The sequence below is a fragment of the Rhinolophus hipposideros genome (assembly GCF_964194185.1).
Source record: "Rhinolophus hipposideros genome assembly, chromosome: 16".
NCBI classification, from domain to species: Eukaryota; Metazoa; Chordata; class Mammalia; order Chiroptera; family Rhinolophidae; genus Rhinolophus; species Rhinolophus hipposideros.
The window spans coordinates 8,651,716-8,679,410 of NC_138062.1; the positions used below are offsets into that span (position 1 = coordinate 8,651,716).

The 27,695-nt window shown below is 35.1% G+C and overlaps 1 protein-coding gene across 1 annotated transcript; it reads right to left on the bottom strand.

The window, feature by feature from the left end:
* Positions 1-1,020: 1,020 nt before the first annotated feature.
* On the bottom strand, positions 1,021-27,686 carry MFSD8 (major facilitator superfamily domain containing 8). Its single transcript, XM_081076922.1, has 12 exons — positions 27,548-27,686; positions 24,734-24,825; positions 20,590-20,633; positions 17,163-17,403; positions 16,218-16,331; positions 14,255-14,399; positions 13,501-13,556; positions 12,167-12,275; positions 9,938-10,072; positions 7,505-7,608; positions 7,170-7,417; positions 1,021-5,998 (listed from the first exon to the last, which is right to left on the bottom strand). The coding sequence occupies exons 1-12, from the start codon at positions 27,610-27,612 to the stop codon at positions 5,792-5,794; spliced, it is 1,560 nt and encodes a 519-aa protein (XP_080933048.1). The 5' UTR covers positions 27,613-27,686; the 3' UTR covers positions 1,021-5,791.
* Between the last annotated feature and the right edge of the window lie 9 nt (positions 27,687-27,695).

The window sequence follows — 27,695 nt, forward strand, 5'->3', positions numbered from 1 at the left end:
ACTTTCCATACATCTTATTTTATTTTTTCCTTTCCTGCCTTCTTTCGGGTTGAGTTTCCTTTAATCTCTCTGCTTCTCTCTACTGATTTGCTTCGGGAGAGTGGTACGGTGGTGGTGTATCAGTATGCAGTGTTTACAGCATTATGACTGTGACAAACATTCACAGCTGACTATTGCCCTGTGCTTCCTGCTGTATCACATAACACCATTGTTAGTGAAGAATGCCCAGGGGGCTCAGGTGTTGTCAAATTCTGTTACTCCCTTTGTATTTATTAGCTTGGATTCTTCTACAGAAAATAACTTTCCCTCATCAATATTTGATTACCCTGAAGTTTAGGTACAGGAAAGGAAGAACAGACACTTGAGTCTTTATTTTCTGGTTTTTAGAGTCAAGAGTTAAATCCCCAGCAACCTCCAAAGGTAACCAATGAATTTCGTTTTTTTTGTTTGTTTGTTTGTTGTTTTTTTAGTATTATGAACTCATAGATTTTCATACTTTTGATGTGTTTAAATCAACTGCAAATACTACTCTTTTCAATGCTTTAATTGCTCTATTTTTGGCCAGTAGGAGTCCCTTTATTTCATTCTGTCTTGTTGGCAAGACGTGTGTAGTCTTCGATAGCTCTTGCTTTCTGGCACAATATATCTCAGACTCATCTTCCCTCGCACTGGAACCATCCATTTCTACAAGAAGCCAGGTTTCTTTTTAGAGAATGTGTTACCTTAAATGCCTTCCCATTTCTCTTAAAGTCCAAAATACTTGACCTATTATATAATACCTGTTATATAATGCTTCCTAACATTCACCCTTCTAGCTCCCTGTGCTTCTCTTACATTGAGGATAATCATCTGTGTCATGTTTGGCTAATGTCTGACTTTCCTGCCAGTATGTCAGTCCGTGAGGGCAGGGGCTTGTATTGCGTTTACTGCTGTATTCCCAACAGTGCCATGGTGATTGGTACATGGTGGGTACCCCTATAATATGTACTGAAAGTATGAATAAGGAAAATTTTAAGGCTTAAGGTACATAGATAATAATCTTGTTTATTAAAAAATGTACATTCACAATGTTGAATACATTGAATTACAAATAAGTCCACAGTGGTCAAAAATGGTACCCCAAATTTCCTCTCAAAATAGTTGAATAGATGCATTTAAGTAGTTTATCCTTTCCAAAACGATAAATTACAGATTTATTTTACTTCATGAAAGAGAAAAGTTTTATATGAACTGGAAGAGTTTATTTTAAATGTAGCCAAACGTAGCATGAAGAAGCTTTGTGAAATTATAAATCCCTACAAAATAAGACAATCAAGTTTAAGTTTAGGTTTTCAAAAACTTCTTAAATACATACTATTTTTAGCAGTTTTTCATACCTCAGGTTCTCCTATCATCTTTTTCAATTTATACTCAACTTGTCCCACTCATGACCTCAACTAGGTGATTTTTTTCCTTAAACTTTACCTCCCTGCTCTCCCCTTAACCTCAGGTCACTTCCTTATTTTTTCTGCCAGGATGTGCACGGATATAATCCCCTAAGAAGAACATGCTCTCAATAAAAAGGAAGGTGGTCGTCATTTTATCTGAATTTTATTCAGTATTACAGATTTTTAGAAGTTTGGAAACTTCTCTATGTCATATTCTTACATGGTTAACCATTAAGCTAACATAAAAGCCCAGTCAGCAGGCTTCAAATTATGTTTCTCAAATACTTCTACTAATAGTAGTCACCATTATTGGTTATTTAATTTACCCTACAATTAGCGATTGATTAACTGCTACTGAAACTTTCTGGGCTATTTTCCCCACTGTGAAAAATACAGTGGTTTGGAACCACAAAAGATCCCGAACAGCCAAAACAATCTTAAGAAAAAAGAACAATGCTGGAGGTATCGCACTCCTTGACTTTAGCTTGTACTACAGGGCAACAATAATCACAACAGCATGGTAATGGCAGAAAAACAGACATGTAGACCAACAGAATAAAATTGAGGACCCAGAAATAAAACCACATAAATATGGACAGATAATTTTTGACAAAGAAGCAGAAAACATACAATGGAGAAAAGACAGCCTCTTCAATAAATGGTGCTGGCAGAATTGGAAAGCCACGTGCAAAACAATGAAACTGGACTGCTATCTGTCACCATGTACCAAAATTAATTCAAAATGGATCAAAAACTTAAGCATAAGACCTGACACAATAAACTGCATAGAAGAAAACGTAGGTACTAAACTTATGGACCTTGGGTTCAAAGAGCATTTTATGAATTTGACTCCAAAAGCAATGGAAGTAAAAGCTAAAATAAACAAATGGGACTATATGAAACTTAAAAGCTTCTGCACAGCAAAAAAAACCATCGACAAAATAAAGAGGCAACCAACTGAATGGGAGAAAATTTTTGCAAACAGTGCCTCGTAAGGGGCTAATATCCAAACTATACAAGGAACTCATGAAGCTCAACAACAAAAAAACAACCCAATTGAAAAATGGGCAGAGGACCTAAAGAGACATTTCTCCAAAGAGGACATACAAATGGCAAATAGACATGAAAAAATGCTTAACATCACTAATCATCAGAGGAATGCAAATGAAAACCACAATGAGATATCACCTCACCCCAGTCAGAATGGCTATCATCAACAAGACAAATAGTAACAAGTGTTGAAGAGGCTGTGGAGAAAAAAGGAACCCTCATACTCTGTTGGTGGGAATGCAGACTGGTGCAGCCGCTATGGAAGGCAGTGTGGAGGTTCGTCAAAAAATTATGAATAGAATTACCACATGACCCAGCAATCCCTCTACTAGGTATCTATCCAAAAAATCTGAAAACATTTATACATAAAGACACATGAGTTCCAATGTTCATTGCAGATGTATCTATAGTGGCCAAGACATGGAAACAACCAAAATGTCCTTCGATAGATGAATGGATAAAGAAGTTGGGGTATGTATACACAATGGAATACTATTTGGCGGTAAGAAAAGATGATATAGGACCCTTTGTGACAACATGGATGGATCTTGAGATTATAATATTAAGTGAAATAAGACAGAAAAAGCAGAGAACTATATGATTTCACTGATATGTGATACATAAACCAAAAACAACAAAAGAACAAGACAAATGAGAAAAACAGACACAGACAATAGTTTAGTGGTTACCAGAGGGTAAGGGGGAAAAGGGGTAGTAGATGAGCGTAAAGGGGAACAAATATATGGTGATGGAAGGAGAACTGACTCTGGTTGGTGAACACACAATGGGATTTATAGATGATGTAATACAGAATTGTACACCTGAAACCTATGTAACTTTACTAACAATTGTCACCCCAATAAACTTTAATAAAAAAAAGAAAAAAAAATGTAGTGGTTAAGAGTGTGGACTATAAAGACTGTTATTTAGGCAAGTACCTTAACTTATCTGTGCCTCTGTTTCCTCACCTGCAAAATGGGAATCATAATAGTAACTTCACTCTATAAAACTCAGAATTAAACGGTACACATTCCCTGGGATATGAAAAGACCTCTATAAATGGTCACTACTATCATTTTCATTGTTACCATTCCTGTTATTTTTATTATGCTATTTTATTATGTTATTTTTATTAGTATCTAAACCAAAAGAGAAATTTAATCTTTAGAACTAGAGTGTCTCAAAAAGGAAAGACAGGAAGGAGCTGTACAACATCAGGGAAGAGGGATTCCAGGACTTGATCAAAGAGCCAGAAAACTGATAAATCTAACTGAAACACAGGCTTGCTATGGGAGGTGGAGAAGAGTGAAAACAATCTCCAAAATGGAATCATAGGATAATTTCTATCAGATTAAGGCTTGCTTCTATTACAGCTGAAGAGGTTGGATTTAAAAGTACAGCAAATTTCAGTAGCAAAAACATCAATTAAAAAATGGGCAGAGGATCTGAATGGACATTTGTCCAGAGAAGACATACAAATGGTCAACAGGTATGTAAAAAGGTGCTCCACGTCACATCCTCAGGGAAATGCAAATCAAAACTACAGTGAGATACCACCTCACACCTGTCTTAAGTATACCGGGTGTGCCCAAAAAAATGGGGATGCAAAAAAAATGTATACACATTTTAAGACAATATCTCTTAAGATAACACCTCTTAAAATGTGCATTTTTTTGGCACTCTCTGTATATATAAAATGGAATATTATTCAGCCACAAGAAAGATCCTGCCATTTGTGGCAACATGGATGGACCCTGAGGGCATTATGCTAGGTCTGATATCACCTGTATGTGGAATTTAAAAGAGCTGAATTATTAAAGGCAGAGAGCGGAATGACAGTTGTCATGGTCTGGGGGATGGAGGAAATGTGGATATATTGGTGAAAGGGTACAAACTTACTGACATCAGATGAATAAATTCTGGGGATCTAAGGTGATTATAATCAGCATGGTGGTTATAGCTAATAATACTGTATTATATAATTAAAACTTGCTAAGAGAGTAGATCTTAAATGTTGTTACCACAAAGGTGAAATGGTAATTATGTGATGTGATGGAGGTGTTGGCTAACTATGGTGGCAATCATTTTGCAGTATATAAGTGTATCAGAACAAGTTGTATACCTTAAATTTACACAATGTTACTTGTCAATTATAGCTCAGTAAAGCTGGAAGAAACAAAAGACATAGGGAGAAGATAGGCATCAACAAGCCAAGGAGAAAGGCCTCAGAAGAAACCATCCCGCCAACATCTTGACCTTGGATGTCTAGCCTCCAGAACTGTGAGAAATAAATTTCTATTGTTCAAGTCTAAAAAACAAAGTACAACAAACCTAGTATAAAGTGCTGATTATAGTGTTTACTCTCAGGTTTGAAAATATAACTTAGAGTAGAAAACATTTGGAAAAGTATTTAGAAATATTTTTACTTTTTTGGTAATACTGATTATCCATATACATAGTTTTGTACTAGGTCCTTTTATCAGCATTCAACATAGGTAGAGGTAGAGATGTATACGCAGAGACCATATATTCAAGTAAGCTCAGCGAACTGTTACATTAAAGCCATTTTGCTTCAAGTATGTATGAGCCTAACTAGATTGGGGCCATCGTGGCCACCCAAATGTAAGTCTGCAGTTCTGAATAGCTGTGCAGACTTAGACTGAAACCTGTTGTGTCTACCCTGCTACTATTAAGAGATGGGAAAAGTAAATAATTAAAGTGATAGTTTTTCTCCAGAATTTATGGAAGTTGAAAATGCCAATAATTATAATAAATAGTTTGCTGTTCATTATGTGTGTACAATAATAACACATACTTGGCTTGTGCTTCTAAAGTGAGTTACTTATTAGCACTTGAAAGAAAAAAGTAGTTAGGCCTACTAAAGGTAGTGAAAGCCATCTTGATCTCTTAATCTTCTTTACTGTTCAAATATATTAGCCTTATTTCTACTGATCTATTAACTTAGGGGTTACTTAGTGAGATAAGACACAAGGTGTAGTATTAAAAATAATAACTTAAAGAAGAGTACAATTTCACAGTTATAGACCATTGTCCATTCACTCATGAGTTCATACAACCCCAAAAAGGTGTTATATGAAGATTATTTCTTTTCTGAGATAAATTATGATCTAGAATGTAACTGCTCACAATTACACATAGAATTCCCTGTGTTATTAAATATATGTTCTTGTTATTCAAAATATACAGTATCTGAAGCCTGACTTTTGGAAACTGACTCATACCAGTTGTCTAGCAGAGGCTTTAGTAAAGGAAGGCCCACACAGCAAGTAGTTTCCATCACCGTCTTAACTAGGTTACTCTTGAATCCTTCCATGCCTTATAGAAAAAGCAATGAGTCTTTTGTAGACCACTCCCAGGAGTGTGATGGTGAGCACCACTATTCCACACACGAGGCTGAATGCCCATCGTGGGCCCCAGAAGGTGTATACTTGGCTGATGAACACAGGTCCAAGAATCCGTGCTGCACTTCCAGAAGCTGTTAACCAGCCCATGTACACACCCTGTGGGGTGGGGAGGGGAGAAGCAGATTGATACTCAGGTTTAGTTATTTTAGAAACAAAGATGATGCTATTATTACCAAACTATGAGAAACTCACAGGAATCACTTTCTCCATCTTTTATTTGTGAATTAAATGTAAAATGCCTCTCTAGAAATACAGCAAATAACGAACAATAAACTTCCTTGATAGAGTCAGCTTAGGAAAAATAAAAGTAGATGAAAGGGACAAACTTAATGTCTGCTGACGCCCTGGGAACAATATGAGTTTTCAATTTATCTTTTAAGGCTAACATTTATTTTCTATTTGCTATCTTCCAAACACTGTGTTAGGTGCTTTATATACATTGTTTCCAGTATTCACAAATTTCTGATTGGTGTTATCTCTGTTTAACAAATGTGAACACTGAATCTCAGAAAATTCAAGTCACTAGTCCAAGAGATATGAAGACATGCTTGGCTCACTCCAGTGACCTTGCAGTGACCAGACAGCATTTCACTCCTCCAAGTACTGTCCAAAACTACAGCCCATGCAATCCACCCAAGAATGTGCAGTGCAACATTGCTTTTAATATCCCCAGATTGAAAACAACTTAACTGTCCATCACTGATAGATTGAGTAAATAAATTACGCTATATTTATGAATGGAATGCTCAGCAATTGCTTAAAAGAATGAGTAGTAATTATCTCTGACACTTTTATCTATTTTGCTTCTATATGTTTTCTAATTTTTATATAATGATTATGGAAATTCTTATGATATAAACTAATTTTAAAGTATACATAGCTGTTGTATACTTTAAAACTGTTGTTTTCATTTTTCAGTAATTGTTCCTACGACCAGAAGAAATCAATTCTAGATTCCAATGTGCTTATCAGTTTTGATTTTCTAACTGTTGCCTAACTTGAGTTTCAGAATTTTATGCTGCAGATATTTTTCCTATGAAAATGATTTTGAACTCATAAACTCTTGAAGTTCAGGAGATCTTTGAGTTCTTAAGAGTATATTTGTTAAATTCTAGAATACAAAAGTTGTGGGTTTTTCAAAAATACAAAATGCTGAATGATAAAAATCCCTCAAATCACCTTGTGTGGAAATAGAGAATGGTAGCACAAAATGTGAGTGCTTTCCAGTATATTTTACATAATTGCAATACCAGGGTAACTGACTCACCTGAGGCTGCGGTCCCAGAATTTTTGAATATAATGTATAGGACATGACATTGCAGGAGGGGTAGCCAATCCCGATTAGCACAACTGACGTGAGGAACTGGGCCAGATGGATCATGGGGGTGTAGAGGCACCAGGCTTGTTCAGCTGGGCAGCCAATTGGTTCTTCGCTGTGATCTGCTCTCGGGAACCTCCAGAGAGTGATAATAATCTCCCCAAATGTGGTGTTAGGGATTGAATTATTATGTAAATCTGTAACAACAAAATTAGTACAGTGCATTACTTGTTCATTTTAGATGAACAACAGGGCTAACATTATAGAATTCTGTATGGCTATACCTTCCCACTGTATTTTGGGAAATTGATTCCCCCAAGGTAACAAGATAAAGAAGCCAACCCATGCAACGATGAGTCCTCCCAGTAGAATAGCACGCTCGCCAATCCTGTTAAAGAACAGAAACTCTAATTTAAAAATGAAACATTGTAACATAGTTTCATTACTTTTATAATTTTAAAAACTATAAATAAAATAATATATTGACACTTTTGGTGATATACCAGTTAATATTAATGCTAAATATTATTTCCCACTAAAAGGAACCAGGATTCCTCTAAAAACTGGTTGATTTCAGGTCTGGAACAGAAAATGTGTAAGATAAGTCTGGGCATCTCGTCATACGAGAGAGTACAGAAGCTGTCAGTGACCATGATAAAAGGGCTCAGAGCCACTATGGCCCCAAGCATGACAATGTGAACACCAAAACAACAGTAAAGATAGTGGACTAAAACACATAAAAAATGTTACAATCTATGAATTCACGTATTAAAATAAAATACACTTGGTCACTTTTAGAGGATGGTAGGGAACCAACCCTATTTTAAAAATCAGCTAATAAAATAAAAGGAAAGAATCACCCTGGCTTTCCTTCACAAAATAAAGTATTCCAGCAAATAAATAAAGGAACGATAGAATTAAAATACCAGCATTTTGCAAAGAGAGAGAGAAAGAGAGAGAGATGGGAAAAAAAAAAAAACATATTAAAAGAGACTTAAGAAACTTAAGAATCTGAGTCACGTGATTAAGCCCTGGAACAAAATTAAATACAAACAAACAAACAAAAAAACACGTGAAACAGTAGAGAAAAACCTGAATACTGCCTGGATATTTGATTATATTTATAAATCACTTAAATTTTTTGTTTTAGATGGGATAATGTCATCATTAACTTTTAGAGATACATACTGAAATATTTATGGAAGACGTGAAATGGTGTCTGGAATCGACTTCAAAATAAAGCAGATGTGTAAAGGATAGGGAGTGTGGAGCAGGTAGAGGTGTAGATGAACCAAGATTAACAGGAGTTTCTCATTGTTGGAGCTAGGTAGTGGATATTAGAGATTCAGTATATGATGCTCTCAACGTCTTTGTATATGTTAGAAATTTCCCAGAATCAAAAGTGTAGCATACAAACAAGACCCAGGGCTTCCTGAAACAAAACAGACAACCCCAAACGTTTCCCATGACCCTCAGAATACCCACAAGGCTTCATATCTTTCTAACCTCATCTCCCATTTGCTGTTCTCATTCTGCTTTGATTGAACTGGCCTTCCTACTTGTCCTTAAACTGGCAAAGCTCAGTCTTCTGGGGAGGAGAGTTCCAGGCTACTGCTAGGCTGTTCTCTGATTTCGCTGAGGTCCCCGCTGGGATCTAACTTCCTCAAGCATGCCTTCCTCAAGCACTCTGTCAAAGTAACACTTCCCCTCGCTCCCAACCCTGCCTTGCCACTCTGTTCTTTTCTCCTTCGTAATATTATTACTTAGATCCCAACCTGACTTCATATTTGTGTTTATTGGCTTCCCCCCAGTAGAATACAGGCTCTTTGAAGGGATGGAATAGGACAGTCTGTAGGAATGCCTCTCAGCAGGGCTGCTCTACTTCTGTAGCAAGATGTAATGCGTTTCCTCTTACTTAACTTTGAATACAGATCTATGTCTGTGTTTACATCTATATCTTGGCCCCCTACTTGGCTCTATAAGAACAGGAATCTTCATAGTATCCATCACAGCACCTAACACTACACACTGACTCACTATTTGCTAATTGATTAACTTTATTAAGGTTTTAAAATACTATTAAAGTATCTTAGGAATAATTAAACTGTTAGAACTGTCTAAATCTAATGTCCCACCCCAGACTATATGAATGAATTTAAATTTTATACAAGCAATAATCCCAAAGTGTGTTCTTTACGGTTGTACTTTTCCAAAATGCTTCTTTAAAAAAATGTTCTGTGGTCAGAGTTACAAATAACTTTCAGAAATGTTACATGCTATAGTCGTCATGATGCTGACATAATATGTATGTACTAAAGATTTAGACATTTTAGAGTAAAGAAGTTCCATAATTTTAACCACAGTTTTCCAGACCTAACTGTTGAATCTTTTTGTTGCACAGCATATCACCACCATGCAGCAGAACAATGTTTTATGAAATAATTTCAGAAATACTTTAAATAAAAACATATTATAGAAGATAATTATTTACTTTGTAAAATATCATGCTTTACTAAAGAATTTGCCAAATGGTATAGAAATATCATACTCCCTTAATAAATTTTATATCTGTCTGCTAATGTTGAAGGACTAAAACTAACACGTGAGAGAAAAGCTTTAAATTATTTTACTAACACATTCATTTACATTGTTAACTCTGTTTCATGTCTCACTTTGGAAAAACAGACTTGAAACAAAACCAACGACAGATAACTTACTTTTTGGAAAGTAGTTTAATCCCCATGAAAATAATAACTGCCTCAACTCCAAGAGCAGCAAGTATTATTCCACCATATAATACAGCTTGTTCTCGAGTCCAGGCATACATATCCATTGTTAATGGAGTAATGATACTAGAAAAACAAAAAAGAAGTTATTTTATTTAAATCCTAGTCATTGTTACTTAAGTTTGAAATAGAGGCTTTAACAATGATGCAGACACATTCAAGAATTTGCATCCCTTTTAACACAAACACCTGATCTACATAAACAGAAATTTTAACACATTTTAAGCAGATATTGTTACATACGAGTATGTGCTTTTAGCTGTTTGTGTTTTCATTTTTTAATATTTATTTTAATTATAAAAGTAATAATACATCCACATTGCAAAAAGCATGAAAAACAGGAAAATTAAACCAACCCAAACTCCTACCACTCTAATATAACTAAATAGTCATGGTTATATTTTGGTTTAAATTGGTCTCTTTTCAATAAAATAATGTTACTATTATTAAATTATTAGAATCTTCTGGGATTTTTGTTCTCTTTCTCAGTCTCTTCATCTCTACCTTTTTAAGTATATATTTTTCTCCCCACCTCCGAATGTCTCTCTTCTTTTATATGACTGTCTCCTTCCTTGCCAAGCTTCTTTTCCTACTTTTTATTTCCTTCTGTTAACTGGCTACAAGATGGAATTGAAATATATTTAAAGTAGTCATTCTTTTAAAAAAAAGAACATTACCATTTTTAAATTTTTAAATCAGATGAGCTGATGTGGAAAATAGTTTGGTGGTTTCTCAATAAGTTAAACATAGAGTTACCATGTAATACAGCAATTCCACTTCTGGGTACAAACCCAAAACAACCGACAGCAGGGACCAAACAGATACATGTAGCCCAGTGCTCATCACAGCGTCATTCATAGTGGCCAAGAGATGTGAATAGCCTCAATGTCCATTGATGGATGCACGGATAAACAAAATATATACACACAATGGACTATTATTCAGCCATAAAAAGTTATGAAATTCTGACACATGCTACAACATCGATGAACCCTGAAAACATTATGCTAAGAGAAATAAGCAAGACATGAAAGGACAAATGTTTTGTAATTCCACTTATATGAGGTACCTAGAATAGTCAAATTCATAAAGAGAAAGTAGAACAGAGGTTACCAGGATACAGCTGAGGGTAAGTGGAGACTTACTGTTTGAGTACAGAGCTTCTGTTTGGAATGATGAAAAGGTTCTGAAGATGCGTAACGGTGATGGTGGCACAACATTGTAAATGTACTTTATGCCACTGACTTGTACAATTAAGAATAGTTAAGGTGGTAAATTGTATGTTATCTATACTTTACAATTTTTTAAAATGCCCCCAAAATCAGATGAACTGAAACTTTCATATATTTCAATAATTTTAAAAATTAAAAAAAAACAAGCAAATCCATATGTACTGGCATAAAAAATGTTACAATGTGTTGATAAGGGAATGAACCAAGTTATCCAATGGTAATATCACATATTTTATGTGTATTTAGTACGCGCGCGCGCACACACACACACACACACACACACAAATAATGGTATAGAATAAATGTTTGAAAAAAATACACATGGAAGAATTAGCAGTTGTTGGCAGTGGTTACCTCCAAGGAAAAGAATGGGTGTGAAAATACAGTTATTGTGCTTGGAATATTTACAAGTATGTACTATTTTTATAATGGAAAGGCTTTTTTTTCCATAATGATTTTTTTTCCTATTCTGCCATCTTGGACCTTCTCCTCCTAATGAAAAGGCATTTTAAAAATAAAGAAGCCATATGATAACCAAAGGTCAACAAAGCTTACACAAAGCAGAGATTTTGTAATATGTCATACTAGGTTTCTTTGTTTTTTCAGGATCAGTAAAACCCATGTAGGGACTGATATAACTTAATCATGACAAATTGGTTTTATAATTATACATATACAACTCAGAGAAAAGGGAGAAAGATGAGGGAAACAGATTTTTTTATAAGTAAGATAAGGCTAATAAGATTACAGACAGAATTAACTACATTCAAGTTAAAAATCATAAAATTTATATACACTGTTTACATCATGACAAGAAAAATGTCTTACATCAAGTTTTTGAGAACATCTATATCCCTGTTTAATGCTGCATTAAGAAATACAAGTTTTTTACATAATCTGATTCAGATAAAGACAGAATAAAACTTACGTTTCAAAAAGTGCAAAGATAAACAGGACCACAAAAAACAGAACATTGGTGGTCACCACAGCAACTTGATCAACATTTCCCTGGGGAACCTGAACTTCATCGGCACTTGCTACAGTGAACAGAAGAAAAGTTATATTACCTACATGTGTAGAAATCATATGTAGCAAATTCTATGACTAAGTATTTCAAAACAACTGAAAAGTAACAGAATTTATATGACAGAAATAACTTTTAAATGGCATGTAAAAGTAAAGTAACTTTTCTTCCCAGGAGATACACTTCAATTCTATAGGAAATACTCTGATTATCTATTTGGTGTCTCCAAATCTAAAATAGGAATGTACAGAATTCTATAAAATGATCTCATACTGAATATACTTGCTTTAAATTTCAGTTGCAGGTTTTTTTTCTACCTTACCTAAATCTAAATTCATGAGGATTTCATGAAGACCTTAAATAGTTTAAATCAGTTCTCAGTCCTGATTTACTTCAATATATATTTTGAATTTACATTGCTACGTGAAAGTAGTAAATATCCTTATGTCATTACAAGTTTTTTTGAAGCCCTTATGTTATCATTTATGTTTCTGCAAGAAATATATTTTACAGAGAACCACCAAGTTATGATATTTTTTTAAAAATTAGGAGGACCGAGTGAGTATATGGAATTATTTTGAACTACGTAGTTAAGCTACACACTCAGTATAAGCTATTCCTGTTATAACTGAGAAATGTGAAGCCTATAGATCTACTTATATACAGCTACCATGCTATTTTATAATTTACCCACTTATTCAGAGTAAACCAAGTAAGTAGTGCACATATGTGTTCATTTATGCTGTTTGTAGTGTATGTGTAGTAGCAGGAATCAGGCAGTGACATTTTTAAGACACAGTAAGTTTCTATAATTTTTTTCATAATAGCGCCTGCCTTTATATCTCAGGATTTCTGAAAAGGAGTTCCTTCTCCACTGATAAATGAGGTTTGGAAGTAGGCTGCTATACTTGGCAATTAAGTACGTTGGATACAAAACATAGGGTTATGACCTCCCTTTATAATCACACACAAAAAACTGGTTTTAGGATATTGGTTCTTCAAAAACAATACAAAGTTTTTTAGCATTGATTTTAACCCTGCCAGTCATGAACACCAAATAACTGATATCAGTATGTCCTTTTTAAAAAAAGCAAGTTAGGTAACTTTCAATTTTGAGGATCTTCCCCCCAATCACCCCTTGTATTATCCTCAGAAGCAAAAGTACATACCAAACAGACAGAATCATAAGAAATACTTTGATAATGTTATAATAATTTAGTCACACAGGTTAATAGTACCTTCTTCAAAATTAATAGTTTTACACTGTCGTCCTGAGTCATCCACACGATGTTCTCTTAAAAAGAAAAACATAAATATTGTATCCATGAAAGGCTTAATATAATAGATAGATGGTTTAAATTTTACTAGCCTTCTATCTTTATAAATTCTGATATAGTTTCTTTTACTAGCTTGAGTAATGAAATTATTACCATGAGATATAACCAATAAAATTTAAAAGATACAAGTCATGATTCTTATGCTACCATATTAAAAAAATTCATCCAAAAGTATATGTCATCTATATTAATCAGTGTTTGAAGTTTTGCAGTGACTTTAAATACTAGTTACAAATACTTTTGGACTTGGTTAAAGCACTCCAAAGAAATATACAGTAACAAAATTTCCATAGTTTTATAAAATTTCTTCTAATATATAAAAGATGGGAGATATATTTGAAGTAACTTTTGTATTTAAGGTTGATACTAATCATTAATCTACTTAAAATGTTGCTTTCATTGCATTTCCATACTTAGAAACCTATAGTTAGTAAATCAAATCTAAACCTTGAATCTTCAGAACTTATAATCTTCTCATTTATCAGATTGTCTGTTATTTAGGTACGAGTACTACGTGCATTAGCTGATCAAAAAATATGAACACAACTATAGATATCAAATATGAAATAAAGATTTCATAGGAATAATTATCTCCCAACGATAATGTTTATTTAATTTCACAATCTACAAATGCAGTTTTATGATTTCTAATTACCTTAATACAGTAAGGATCAGAAGAATATTTAAAACTCCCAGGAAGGCGCCAAGTAAAACTGGTGCTGTATACATGTTTATCTGCAGCTTTATAGTCTCCCATGTCACGCCCTTTTCTCCAATGAGTGCAAAACAGGTCTGAAAAACTTATTTAAAAAAATATATACAGATGAATTACTATATGGGAGGCACAAGCTAAAAAATTGTGAAAGACATTTATCACAAAATTGGAAGTAACATGATGGAATCATCCATCTACAGCATCTCAACAAAGGGAAGAAAATTTGGGGGGCAAAAATTTACTCTTTCTCTATATAATGCACAAACATGCAAAGAGTACTAAAAGATATGAAATAGCTCTGTGGTATTAAAATGTCATGGAATGGAGTGATTAGAAAAAATAATATCTAAAAAGGCTCCTTAGCAGGTCAATAATGAAAAAAAGTTTGAGTAACACTGATGTACATGAATTCACAAGGGATTGTATCTAAAGTAATTTGTCAGTAACTTCTGTTTTTTAAAAAAAATCTCCATAGGAAATTTAAATTATACAATTTCTTCCATAAATAAATTATAAAAGTTTCATCAATTTCATTATAAAATAGAAAATGTCACATTTCAAGTAAATATTTTTAAATATTACTGTGTATATAGTATTTAAATTATATGTATACTGAATATTTTAAAATTGGATTTGCAGCAACAAACAAGATCGGAAGAGTTCTGGTTTGCTCTCCTGATTTAGATCCTACGCATGTATCTGCCTCTTCCAGGAAGTCCCAGGTAACCTTAGGGTGAGGATTAAGTAAGACATTGCGTGGCCCGGTGGCCCGGCAGCACTTGGAACAGCATCGAGCACACAGTGAACACTCAGTGCTTGTTGGCGTGGTCACTACCATTACAGGAAAAGTCACCTAATGCTTTCAGGCCCACATTTACTCATCTATAATACAAAATATTTAATGAGTCATCTAAAATACTTTTTTAGGTGGTCAACATATTTACTGAGTGAGCACCTAAGTCTGTACCAGGTACTGTCCTAGACCCTGAGGGTAGAGTGGTAAATAAATAAGGCCAGACTATGTCCTCATGTATTTTATATAATATGGCAGTAGATCCAATTATTCTATATCTGTGCTTACATTTCACTCCAGAATACTAAAATGAAATATTAGTTATTGGTGAATGATGAATTAGATTCTCTCTGTGGAGCTTTTTCTTGGCTTAAATAGGAGGAAGCAATGGAAACGGGGGTGAGGATGAGGTTTAATGAAGTAAAGTGGGTTGGATTCACACTGATGATATTCAAAACTTCAGTATTCAATGCATGAGCCAACTCTATGGCTTTTCACTGTTACTCTAGGCATAAGGAATTACTAATTTCTCTATTCAGCAAAAAATTAGCCTTGGGGAAGTATTAAATCTCAGTACGATTTGTTTATACTCAGCTGAAGGATAGAAGCTTTGGAAGAGGAAGAAAATGGTGTTTTTAAAACTTTCATTTTCTTCAACCTTTAATACATCTTAAAGGTACGGGCCAAGGGCAAAAGGATAAAGAATCTCCTATAACGTTGCTTAAATCCTTCAGCTGAAAGAATTTTGTTTCTAATAAATGGAAAAAGCAAACCTTTGCAGAGACATCAAGCTAAATGATTATTTTACAGAACATATACTTTGGAGTATAGGTTTGAACCTCAGATTTCCCACTTATCTGGCTGACCTTAGGTAATTTACTTATATTCTCTATGCTTTGGTGCCTTAATCTGTAAAAAATGGACAAACAGCACTTAATTTAGAAGTTAACATATATATAAAGAGCCTAGACTCACCGCTGGATCAAAAAAGATTAGTTTCCCTCCCTTCCTCTTCACCTATGAGGTTTTATTCTTGGATTTCACTTAATATTTCAACCTCAAAAGTTTTCCCAAATCAAATTTAAGTAATGACAAGTGAAAAGTACATACCTGGACCGAGAATAAAACCTAATGCTTGACATGCACTTGTGTTTGCCATGGAATTCGTTCTTTCCTGAAGGGAAGTAGCACCGGCAATATATGATCTAACAACTGCTACATTGCCTAAGAAAAAACACAATAATCCAAAGTAACAAAATAAAAATTCAACTTAATTTGGCATTATACGAAAGAAGAAATACTAATCTATAGTATAGTCACTGCTTCCTCTTTATGATCTTACATGTATATTGAGCAAATGCATCAATTAACAGAAAATGTTAATTTTAGAAATACGAAAACAGTTAAATACGAAAACAGTGGAATGAATTGAAAAAGCAGCATGACAAGAATGATAACTATTTTTCATCATTAAATACTGAGAAAGCACTGAGTGAATGGCATACTACTGATTGCTACAACTATAAAAGAAAGATGCCACAATCTGTTTGGATCTGTAATAGAAGAAACAGAAAAAGAAATCCACTAAAAATTTAACTCCAAAAAATTTATTGAGCACTTATTATGTGCAAGAGACTGTGCTAGGGGCCATAGAATATTTTTAAAAAGTCATAAATGTCTCTGATTACAAAGTTTACTGTCCGGTTGGTGATACAGGATGAACACAGTGCAAAACAATATATAAGCAAGGGGCAGGGTAGCCTAAGAAAGCTTCGTGGACAATGTGGAATTTGAACTAAATCTTGAAGGATGAAGAATGATAGGAATAGAAGAAAGAAACTATAGGTAATGGGAATATCATGAGCAGAGGCAAAATGATAGGAAGATACTTGTCTGTTTGCAATCACAGATCTATATAGAACCATGGGATATGAGTCTGAGAGGAGGTGATACCAGGTGAGACTGGGCCCTAAATGTCAGGATGAATGTGACTGACACAAGCAAACATATACATACATACATACATACATACATACATACATATATACATATTACCTGATCCAAATCCCACCAATCCACGAGCAACCAACATGTAGTATTTATTATGAGAAGCTGGGACGTGGACATAAGCATAGAGGCAGTTGGCTGCCACCGAAATGAGGATGGAGACAATAAGAGGTTCTTTTCTTGGTCTATAATTAGACCACACACCAAATACTGGTGAAGCTACCATTTGGCCAAGACTAAACGAAGCAATAACCCAGCCCAAAAAACTTGAATCAGCTGTCTGATCAATCTGCAGAAAAAAGTACAATGCTTTAAGAATTGTTATCTAAGAAAAGTAAAGTATAAAACCTAAATACATTTTTGACTATGTAACATTTTGTATTTAAAAAAATAAAACCAATAATTCTAGCATAAGTTTTATAACACTATAATATGGGGTTCAACCTTATGACATTTCAATTAAATGTGCTAATAATTCACTATATACAAGGAAAAAATGCTTGGGAAGCTTTATCTTTTGGAATGATTATGGAACTATCTGGTTCATAAAAATCTTGTTAAAAAGATTATCATATACAGAGGGTGCCAAAAAAATGTATACACATTTTAGGAACGGAAAAAACTACTAAAATTGTAATCCTCGATATATACCGATAACAAAGATGAATACAAGTCACATCTGACTTCTGCACTTACGAGCAGTGCTCAAAGCGGTTCCCATCAGCGTCCAGACACTTCTGATGACGGTGAACTGCTGCTTGAGCAACACTGACCAAGGTGTCCACTTGTAGACATTTTTTTGGCACCCCTGATATGTGTACATATGTATATATAAAACAAAAATAATATGCCATTCTTTATTTTTATAAAGTAAATTATTTAGACTTAATGCTACTCCATAAGCTAAACAGCCATTAGCATGTTTTTTTCTTTTAAACTGTGCACAATGGTCAAATAAAGAAGACAAAACACAAAAGCTGAAAGACAGTTTTCTCATTAAACTGATAACTAATGCTTACTTTCAACACAGATAATTCAGGATTCTAGCACTTAAAAAAAGTTTCTATGTTATGGTGGTTTTCAGGATAAAATCTACACTGATTATCAGGAAAAACTAACTCACAAGCTGGCCACTGTCTCTCCTCTCAAACTGCATCTCTCTGCATGCTCCCTCCTCCCAGTTCTAACTTCTAGCCTGATAGAACTGTTTGAAGTTCCCAAAATGCACCAAATTCTTGCCTCCATGCCTCTGCACAGGTCCCTCTACTGTCCCTTCACCAGCAATGCCTTCCTACCTCCTGCTCCTGGACCCCCACCTTTCCTTCAGGTGACCAACTTCCTTCTGCAGGCCTTCAAAACTCTGCTCAGGTGTAATTGATTTTGGAAAGTCTTCCAGGATCTCTTTAGTCTGGACAAGCAACACCCCCCTAACTGCCCATGTCTGTCTACCTGGGTCTGTGTGTATGTATATCTGTATGTCTCTGTCTCTGTGTGCCTCACACACATACACACACATGCTTTCAGACCTTTACCCACTTATATTGTAAGGTTATTATCTGTAAACTGGTTTGGTTTTACACACTTCACTGAAAGTTGGTTCTATATCCTCTCTAAAAAAAACCAATAAAACCCAAAGTGTGTGGCACTGTATTTCAAAACATTCTCTAAACATGTTAATATTGACAAAGTCCAAGTTCTAGAAATCTTAATGCTTTGCTATGTGAGGTAAGATATGAATATGTGTGTCCCAAACCTCAACTATTTACTTATAGATTATTGCTTATTCATATAATTAACAGTCATTGAGGCTTTTGCTATGACAAAACCTAGGCAATAGGGATACAAAGATGAATAAACACAGTTGCAGGTATCAAGATGTTTCCAAACCAGGTTCTACTTATTGGGTTCTGAAAAATCCTGTATTTGAGTAGCCAGGGTGTGGGAAGAAAAACAGCATGCTTTATTTTTATCTGTCAAATGAGGATAACTTGACAGAGCTGTTAGAATTATTTGAGCCAACACATGTATAATGCTTAGGGCCATGTCAGCACATTCTATGCACTCAATGAATGTTACCTATACAATATAAAATGAGTATTTCTCAGTATATTGTTTTTACTAACATGTCAGTTTTATTATGTTTTATTGTAACTCAATGCATGAGTACTCCCACTATTTCCCTAGGCCTATAATCTATCATTCCAATTCAAAATCTGGGTTTAAGAATATGAGTCTTCCTGGAAATCAACCCCATCTGTGAACAATAGGGCCTAAAGAATCACTCGGCTGATGGCTATCAGGTAGGGGCAGCAGTCCAATTCAGAGATTCGAAGTAATGCCAAATTCCTTCAGACAATTTAGTAGTAATTGTTTTTTCTGGTTTTTCGGCATAGCTTTTTATCTTTCTCACAGATGGCTTTTAAGCTAAGTAATATTTGGTAACATACTATCCCATCAAAGAGATAATATTCTTAAACTAAGAATTAAAACTTTTAAGGTCGTAGGAACATAGCAGTGTGGTTAAAAGTCAAATTTTGGTTTCAGATAGGTGTGGCTCTGCCATTTTCTAGCTGTGACACCTTGGGCAACCTACCTAACTTGTCTGAGTCTGAGTTTCTTTACCTGTCAAGCAGGAGTGACAATAAGCACCTTACAGGGTTGTTGTGAAAGCTTCAGTACTGTGCCTGACACACACTGATCTCTCAATATTATTGTGAAATAACTTGAGAAAAATAATTGACAACTTTTTTGGTGAAAATGTTAAATTTGTTTTATCAAAGAACTAGTTATATGTTCATATACTCAATAAATTTACCTTTGGTGAGTTTTTCAAGTATCTGTGTACCTTTTCATAATTCAACATATTGTGCTGAGCAGACTTAAATGTGAACACCTTTCTTTTGAGAATTTTGAGGTTAAATAGACTAGGTACAGGGACTATAGAAATCAAAAGAGCTGTGATACATGGAAATGTATTTTTAGCAAAGAAGATAGTGATCCACAATTGTTAAATATTCTGTTTCAATTCCAGTAACTGCCAGTATGGAAAGAATTTTTAGTGTCATGGTCATGGTAATAATTTCATGTAATATAATTTTTTAAATTAATTTTTAAAATAGCAATGCAAATGTGGCACTAAATGTAGTTGAATTTCTTTTTATTAGGGAGAGGGCATTGATGGGACGCTAAAGGGACTAACAAGTAGGTGACTCTACACGTGCATTTGCCTGGACTGTCCGGGTATAATCCTATTATTCTGGAACAGCACTCCTCTCACTTCATGAGTGTTCTGGTTTGCACAAGAAAGCATATGATCACCTTACTCATAAGCCTTTTTTGAGGAATTATCTCAAGTTATATAGTACTAGTAAAAATTAAATCAGAGAATACCAAAGAGACTCTAGAAAACTCTTAACTACATAAGAGTTACTGCTACAACAGCTGCTTCAAAGAAGAATAGTTGACGTGTACAAACCTTTTGGAGATAAGGCCATATTGACATTATCACAATGGAAAATCCTGTAAAGAGACAAACTGTTATTTATACCTATAATTACTTCACTCTATAGATAACAATTTTTTAACTATAGTGTGGGTTTTAAAATATCATTCTGAATTACAAATTTATGCCCCCAAAATGTCTAATTTATTAAGCAATGGGGTTTTATCAGAAGGAAGAGATATATTAAGGCTTGAAAAGAATGTACCCTGTTTCCCTGAAAATAAGACCTACCTGGACAGTCAGCTCTAATGCATCTTTTGGAGCAAAAATTCATGTAAGACCCGGTAGTATAATTATATTTTATATTATACTAATTACATTAATTATATATTATATTTATTATATTATATATTATACCTGGTCTTATAGTAAAATAAGACCGAATCTTACATTGATTTTTGCTCCAAAAGATGCATTAGAGCTGATTGCCGGCTAGGTCTTAATTTCAGGGAAACACGGTATAATTATAGTCTTCAGCCATAATTAATGTAAGAAAATCAGGGGAGCTTTTGTCCTTACTCATATACTTTACTCTAAATAGAACTTATTGAAAGCTTTAAGTTTTTATATTATATTAATAGCAGAAATGAATAGAGGAAAGGCCACGTTTTTAGAGAGGAAGTGCTAGATCTCTAATCTGTGTTGTTTGGGAAGCAGAATTGACTGTAGGGAAGACTAGGACAAAGAAATGATTATCTAAAGGGTGCAGTGGCTGTGAAGAAGCAGGATACTTCAAGATGGCCATACCATAAAGGAAAATTCATTATTTTTGCTAAGTCTTTATTGCTGGAGAACTGTAATGATAAACTCCAATGTTATTTGTCAATTTTAAATGTTAGGCGCATCCACTCAAAATTGTATAAAGGTTATTTTTTTTAAGAAACTGCTTTATTAAGATATAATTTACATACCATACAATTTAACCATTTAAAGTATACAATTCAGTGGTTTTTAGTATAATCACAATTATGTACAACCATCACCAAAGTCAATTTTAGAACATTTTAGTGACTCAAAAAGAAACCCTGGGTCCTTTAGCTATTACTCTGCCACCCTCCATCCAATCCCATAACAGTCCTAAGCAATCACTAATCTACCTTCTGTCTTTATTAGTTTTCGTATCTTGGAAATTTCACCTGAACAGAATCATATAATATGTGGTCTTTTGTGTCTGGCTTCTTTATTAGCATAAGGTTTTCAAGATTCATCCATGTTATAGCATGTTCATCCCTTTTATAAAGCCTTCTTTAAAAAGTATTAGTTTCATTTTAGTGTATTTTGAATTTGCACATTAACTTTTATGAAAAGAGGATTGAAAGAGTCAACTAATATTTAAATTCAAGGCTACAGTTTCACAATCAAATTTGTAAACAAGCAAAATCTTTAACATGCCAATTAAAATCTGAAGTTAAAATACTTTTCATTTTTTTACTGTTAAATTTGAAATTATTACTTATAATTTTAGATTATTGAGTATACTAAAAATTAGAAGTATTTAAAGTGAAAAAACAGTCTATTGAAGATATTGCTACCTAAACAACAGTTATTTGCTCCTTTCCTCCTTCCTGATAGAATCCCAATTGTATTCCAGTATCTATCACTTCTCCACAAAGCCACAGGCTTTAGGGGAAACTGTTTCCACACAATTTCCAGAGGGTAAATCCTGACTGATCTAAAAAAATTCAGAGTAACCCCGCTGTCCTAGCAGATGATGGGTTTAGAAATTGACAAGTAGCCCAGCTCTGACCAGGGAGGCATAAGGGGAGGATTATTTGGAGACCTCTGGGAAAGAACTCCTCAATTCTGATGAATAAAAATTTGTATGAATAGATGTGACACCTGAAACTGCTGCTACAATCATGCCACAGTCTAAGAACTGAAGCCAATACGTAGAAGAGGGTTAAAACCAAAGTTACTGGGAAGCAGAGCCAAAGCCCCAGTCAATTTGAATTAATATTTTATTCCTGGTATTTGTAGAAGGCATCCTAATAGACACAAAATCTGATATGAAATTGTATTACAAAGAATTGTTGAAAATATTCTTTATTTTGTCCTTTTCTTTAGCTTTATTTAAAATTTGTTTTTACTCAGTGTTGAATCATGAACAACACTGGTAAGTGAAAGAGAACAAGAGGGTCACTGGATAAACAGAAAAGATTTGAAAAACAATTTAGTAAAATGACCTTCACTGAGTCTATCTCAGGAAACTTGTAAAGTTATTGTCTACAGACTTAGAGAGTCTAGACTTGAAAAAAAATTGATTCCCTAAAACGTTCTTTTAAAAACTATCATATCAATAATTCCCATATATTTTCATTCCTTTTCATTTTAACATAATTACAGTTCTTAATATTTAAAAAAATTTCCTCATGAAGTTTTACTTTGTAGTAACTATATTTTCAGATACTGTTAATAGATTAAAATAGATTACATCGAGCTATACAAATTAAGATTCTTGCACTTTACAATTTGTATGGTATGTGTCAAGATAAAAATTAAATGAGATTCATAGGCAACAAAAGGAAAAAAAGAGATCAAAATTTAAAACTTATCTGAATCAAAGGACACAATCAGCACAGAAAAGAAGAGTCCCAGAATGGTAGAAAATATTTGCAAATCATGTATCTGGTAAAGGGTTTTAATATCCAGAATATACAAAGAACTTCTACAACTCAGTAGCAACCTTACTAAAAAGGGGGCAAAGGACTTGAGTAGACATTTCTCCAAAGATACACAAATGGCTTATAGGCACATGAAAAGATGCCTCCAGGGAAATGCAAATCAAAACCAGGAGATACCACCTCACGCCCATTAGGATAACTACTGTTAGATAAACATAAAATAAGAATTGGTGAGGATATGGGAAAATTTGAACCCTGCCTGTTGGTGGGATATATAAATAGTGTAGCAACTCTGGAAAACCATAAAGCAGTTCCTCAAAAAATTAAAAATAGAATTATCATATGATCCAGCAATTCCACTTCTGAGTCTATACCCAAAAGAACTAAAAGCAGAATGTTGAAGAGATATTTGCACACCCATGTTCACAGCAGCTATTCATGAGACATGAGAGGTGGAAGCAACCCGTGTTCATCAGTGGATGAAGGGATAAACAGAATGAGGTATAAACTGAAGGGGAGCAGAATCACCCCCAAATACACTACATTGGCATATTGAGAAGCTGAAGGCAACTAACAATCAACAGATGCAGGAAGGGCTATCTGCCTTCCCCCTTTCTGCCTAAAATCAGGGCATAAAGTTCCCCTGAGAAAAGTGCTCTCCTTGTACCAGAAAGACAAGAACATTCTTATCCCTGGAGATGGAGAATCCATGCTGAGACGAATCTACACAAACAAACCTTGCTAAAATAACCTTTATCTTCACCTAGTTTCTCCCATATAGTTCCTAGTTACTTTCCCACAATTTACTATCCCTAGAAGCCCAAACCCGTTTCCTTTATCTAGTTCTTCACAATCACTGCCCTTTGTTAAAATGGCATATAAGCTCCCAAGTATAAACATTTCTTTGGGGTTTTCACTTTTCTATAAAGGCCCCAGTGTTATGTAAAAATATTAACATCAAATAAATCTGTACCCTTTTCTCCTATTGATCTGTCCTTTGTCAGTTTAATTTGCAGGCCCCAGCTACACAACCTAAGAAGGTAGAGGAAAGTTTTTCCTCCCCTATAATATATACAACAGAATATTACTCAGCCTTAAAAAGGAGGGTAATTCTGACACATGCTACAACATGGCTAAACCTTGAGAACATTATGCTAAATGAAACAAACTAGTCATAAAAAGAAAAATACTGTATGATTACATTTATATGTAGTATCTAGAGTACTCAAATTCATAGAAACAGAAAGTATAATGGGAGTTGCCAAGGGACTGGGAAATGAGTTGTTTAATGGGTTAAGAGTTTCAGTTTTGCAAGATGAAAAAATTCTGGAGATTGGTTACACAATCATGTAGATATACTTAACACTTTTGGTCTTAGAAATGGTCTAAGAAATGGTAAATTTTAAGTTATATGGTTTTTACCATAATAAATAATTTTAAAAATTTAAATGATATTTTATACGAATTTTTCTAATTATGTAATTTCTAATACTTACCTACACTGCTGAGAAACATAGTAAGATACAGAATCCTAATAGATCTCCATCGGCTCTTATAATGCTCCTCGGTTTCTATAATCTCCCATTCCCTAGGTGTAAAGAAGAAAAAAGTAGCATGGAGTTATCTCATTACACGCAAATCTGTGACACAGTTTTATTTTCTCTCTGCCGAAGTCATGAAAATGATATGATACAGGTATGATTTACTAATATTGGTTTTGCTGTACTGATTAATCTATGAATAAGCATTATTTCTTTGAATTTCCATGGGTTGTATTTATGCATCACTGTACATAGAAACTTGGGAGACACGAGATAGCTTAAAAAGGCAAAACATTTTGCAAACCAAATATTTTGCTATTGTTGGCATGTTACAAATTTATTATTCAAGAGTGTTGAAATTTGTTAAACTGACAAAATGAATAAAAGTGTATCTAAAAAAATCAAACTAGTTATAACAATTAGATCTCCCATAGGGGGGATATGTACAGCTACTAGGTATTAAAAGTAATTACTGTCATCATTAGGGCATGCGCTACTTGATGACAGCTTCCTTTGCTGCAGGAAGCTATTTTGGTTGGGTAATTTCAGCAGAGTTAATGAAGAAGTGACACCAGGAAGGTTTGATGTGACATAAGACATTCCTAGTCTGAAAACTCCTGGAATACTTGCCTTTCATCCAGCATGTGTTCTACTAGTGGACCAAGAGAGACCCAGGCCCCTCCAGACTGAATTGATTGATCTTTCACACAGGCCTGTGACCTGGACTAAGGGCAAGTATATTAACCAGACATCCTACCTCTGTCAGGTGGTAGAGATGAGTGTGTGTAGTCATTACATTTTCACATAGGCATACACAGTTAAAGTTACCTTAACGTAAGAATTATATTTTCAAATAATTAAGACACGCAAAACAAATAAAATGCCTTCTTCGGTTTCAAGATTATTTTCTAAAATAGTCCTTAGAATCAAATTAGTCTTCAAAACGGTAGGTGGTTTTTTTTTTTCCAAATGTGATCGGGAGTGGTAGAGAGGAAAGGAAGGAGAGAGAGAACATTTATTAGATCTACTAGTATGTGCCAAGTACTATATTAAATTAGTTCCTGACATACTTAACACTATGCATGCCATTCCTTCAAAATAGGAGAGTCCTGAATCAAACTTCCATGTTCTAAATACACACAATTCTATGAAGTTTATACATGGTTTTCAACCCAACAGCAAACTAAAATCCCCACAATAAAGTAGGGAGAAGAGAGGCTGCTGGCAACAAAAACAGGTTGCCAACAGATAACAAAAACATGATGACGGATAGTCTGCCAGGAACAGAATAGGCAGAAAAGCTAAAAAACAAACATAAAACTTAAAAAGTACAGCAGTGTATCATAAATTAGTATAGAAGCAATAATGCATCAATAGGCTGAGGACATCACTCTATTACATTATTTCAGCATTGATATTAATGATCTCAAGATAAAATATAGATATAATTGCACTACATATATTGTTTAGTAAATCAGGAACCAGAGATATACATTTTCCAAAGATTTTCAAAGTGGTAGAAATAAAGGTTTAGGGATTAAGTGGGACAAATGAGCAAAAATTAACGTGGTCATAGCTTAAATTGAACTGTGTATTTTTTAAATTACTTTACACAATTACTGTGTTTCAAAAATGATACTTAATTCTGACTCCCTAAAGGCAAAAGTGCATACTTAATTACATAGTAATGAAACCGGAGGGGAAACGAGTCTGGGGCTCCTGCTGCCTGAGCCACTCAGCCAATAGGCCAGCCCAGGAGTTGGGTCACAGAATTAGCGTTTATTATCAGAGCACGGTGGTCTGAGAAGGCAGCGGGTTAACACCTCCAAAAACTGCCTTAACATTCTCAGACCAGCCTGGGATATTTAAGGGAAAATCTGGGCATTCCTCCAGAGACTACTTAATGGTTGGGGGGTCTGCATGGAGCCTTCACTCTGGCAACGTCGCTTGCAGGTGTGGTCATCAACCCAGGAGCAGTGATGACAGTAACCTGGAAAGAATGCTAGGCCATAGAGATTGTAATCGGCAAGCATGGGGGGCATTGTGACTATTAAACAAGCATGAGTTTCCGGGTAATTATCTAAAGCAGAGAACTGGGACAGGGGACACCCTAAGCTCACTGGGACAGGGAACATTCCAAGCTCAAACCACAGGGAGGGGGTTGATGAATGGTTAAGCACTAGGGCAGGGAAAGGCAAGGCCAGGGACAGGGCAAGGCCTCCTTGCTGGGGGTCCCAACCGGGCCCTGTTTCAGTAAGAGACAAACTGGAACAATTCTGAATTACTGTCCATAAAGTAGGATCAAAATAACCGGAATTATAAGGGTCAAAATCCACTTCATCCCTTAAATGCTAAAAAAAAAGTAGTCTTTATGTATTTGGCATAGGACAAAAGTGAACCCATTTTAGACAGGTTTATTTGTATCTTCGAGTATGAATTAAAACCACAATTTCTGAATTTTTGTGAACTTTGTACAGTGCTCAGCTTTGTAAAGGGCCAAATGCAGAACAGGTTGGCGCCTGCGCCTTTGAAGTGAAAGTCCAAGAGGCAGTTTGCGTTTCTGAAAGCCAAACACCTTCTGCAGAACCCGCCGGCTCACCCGCGGCCGCCCTCTCTCAGCGGGGGGAGCGCCTCCTGGTCTCGCGCGACCGGCCCCGCTCCCGCCGCCCGGGCACCCCTACTCCGCTGACGCCGCGCGGCGGACGCCAGGAAAGGGGCCAGTCCCAACGGAGCGGAGAGTGAGAGCGCCTTCCCCCAGCATCCGCTCACCTGCTTCCGGGTGTGCGGTCGCCTAAGAGCGGCTCCTGCTCAGCCTGGATCCCCAAGCTCGCCATAGTTACAACGCCTACAGGGAGGGGTGATGCTAACTCTCGCGACACCTCTTGCTCCCTCACATCCTACACGACCCAAGCTGTCA

Bases quoted from the DNA above. Each gene is read 5' to 3' on its own strand.
- MFSD8 (XM_081076922.1), bottom strand. From the start codon at position 27,612: ATGGCGAGCTTGGGGATCCAGGCTGAGCAGGAGCCGCTCTTAGGCGAC. The intron at 17,404-20,589 runs GTTTGTACACGT...TTTTTTCTGCAG, and splicing joins TATGGCCTTATCTCCAAAAG to ATTGATCAGACAGCTGATTC. The intron at 12,276-13,500 runs GTACTATTAACC...TGTTCACTGTAG, and splicing joins AACTATTAATTTTGAAGAAG to CAAGTGCCGATGAAGTTCAG.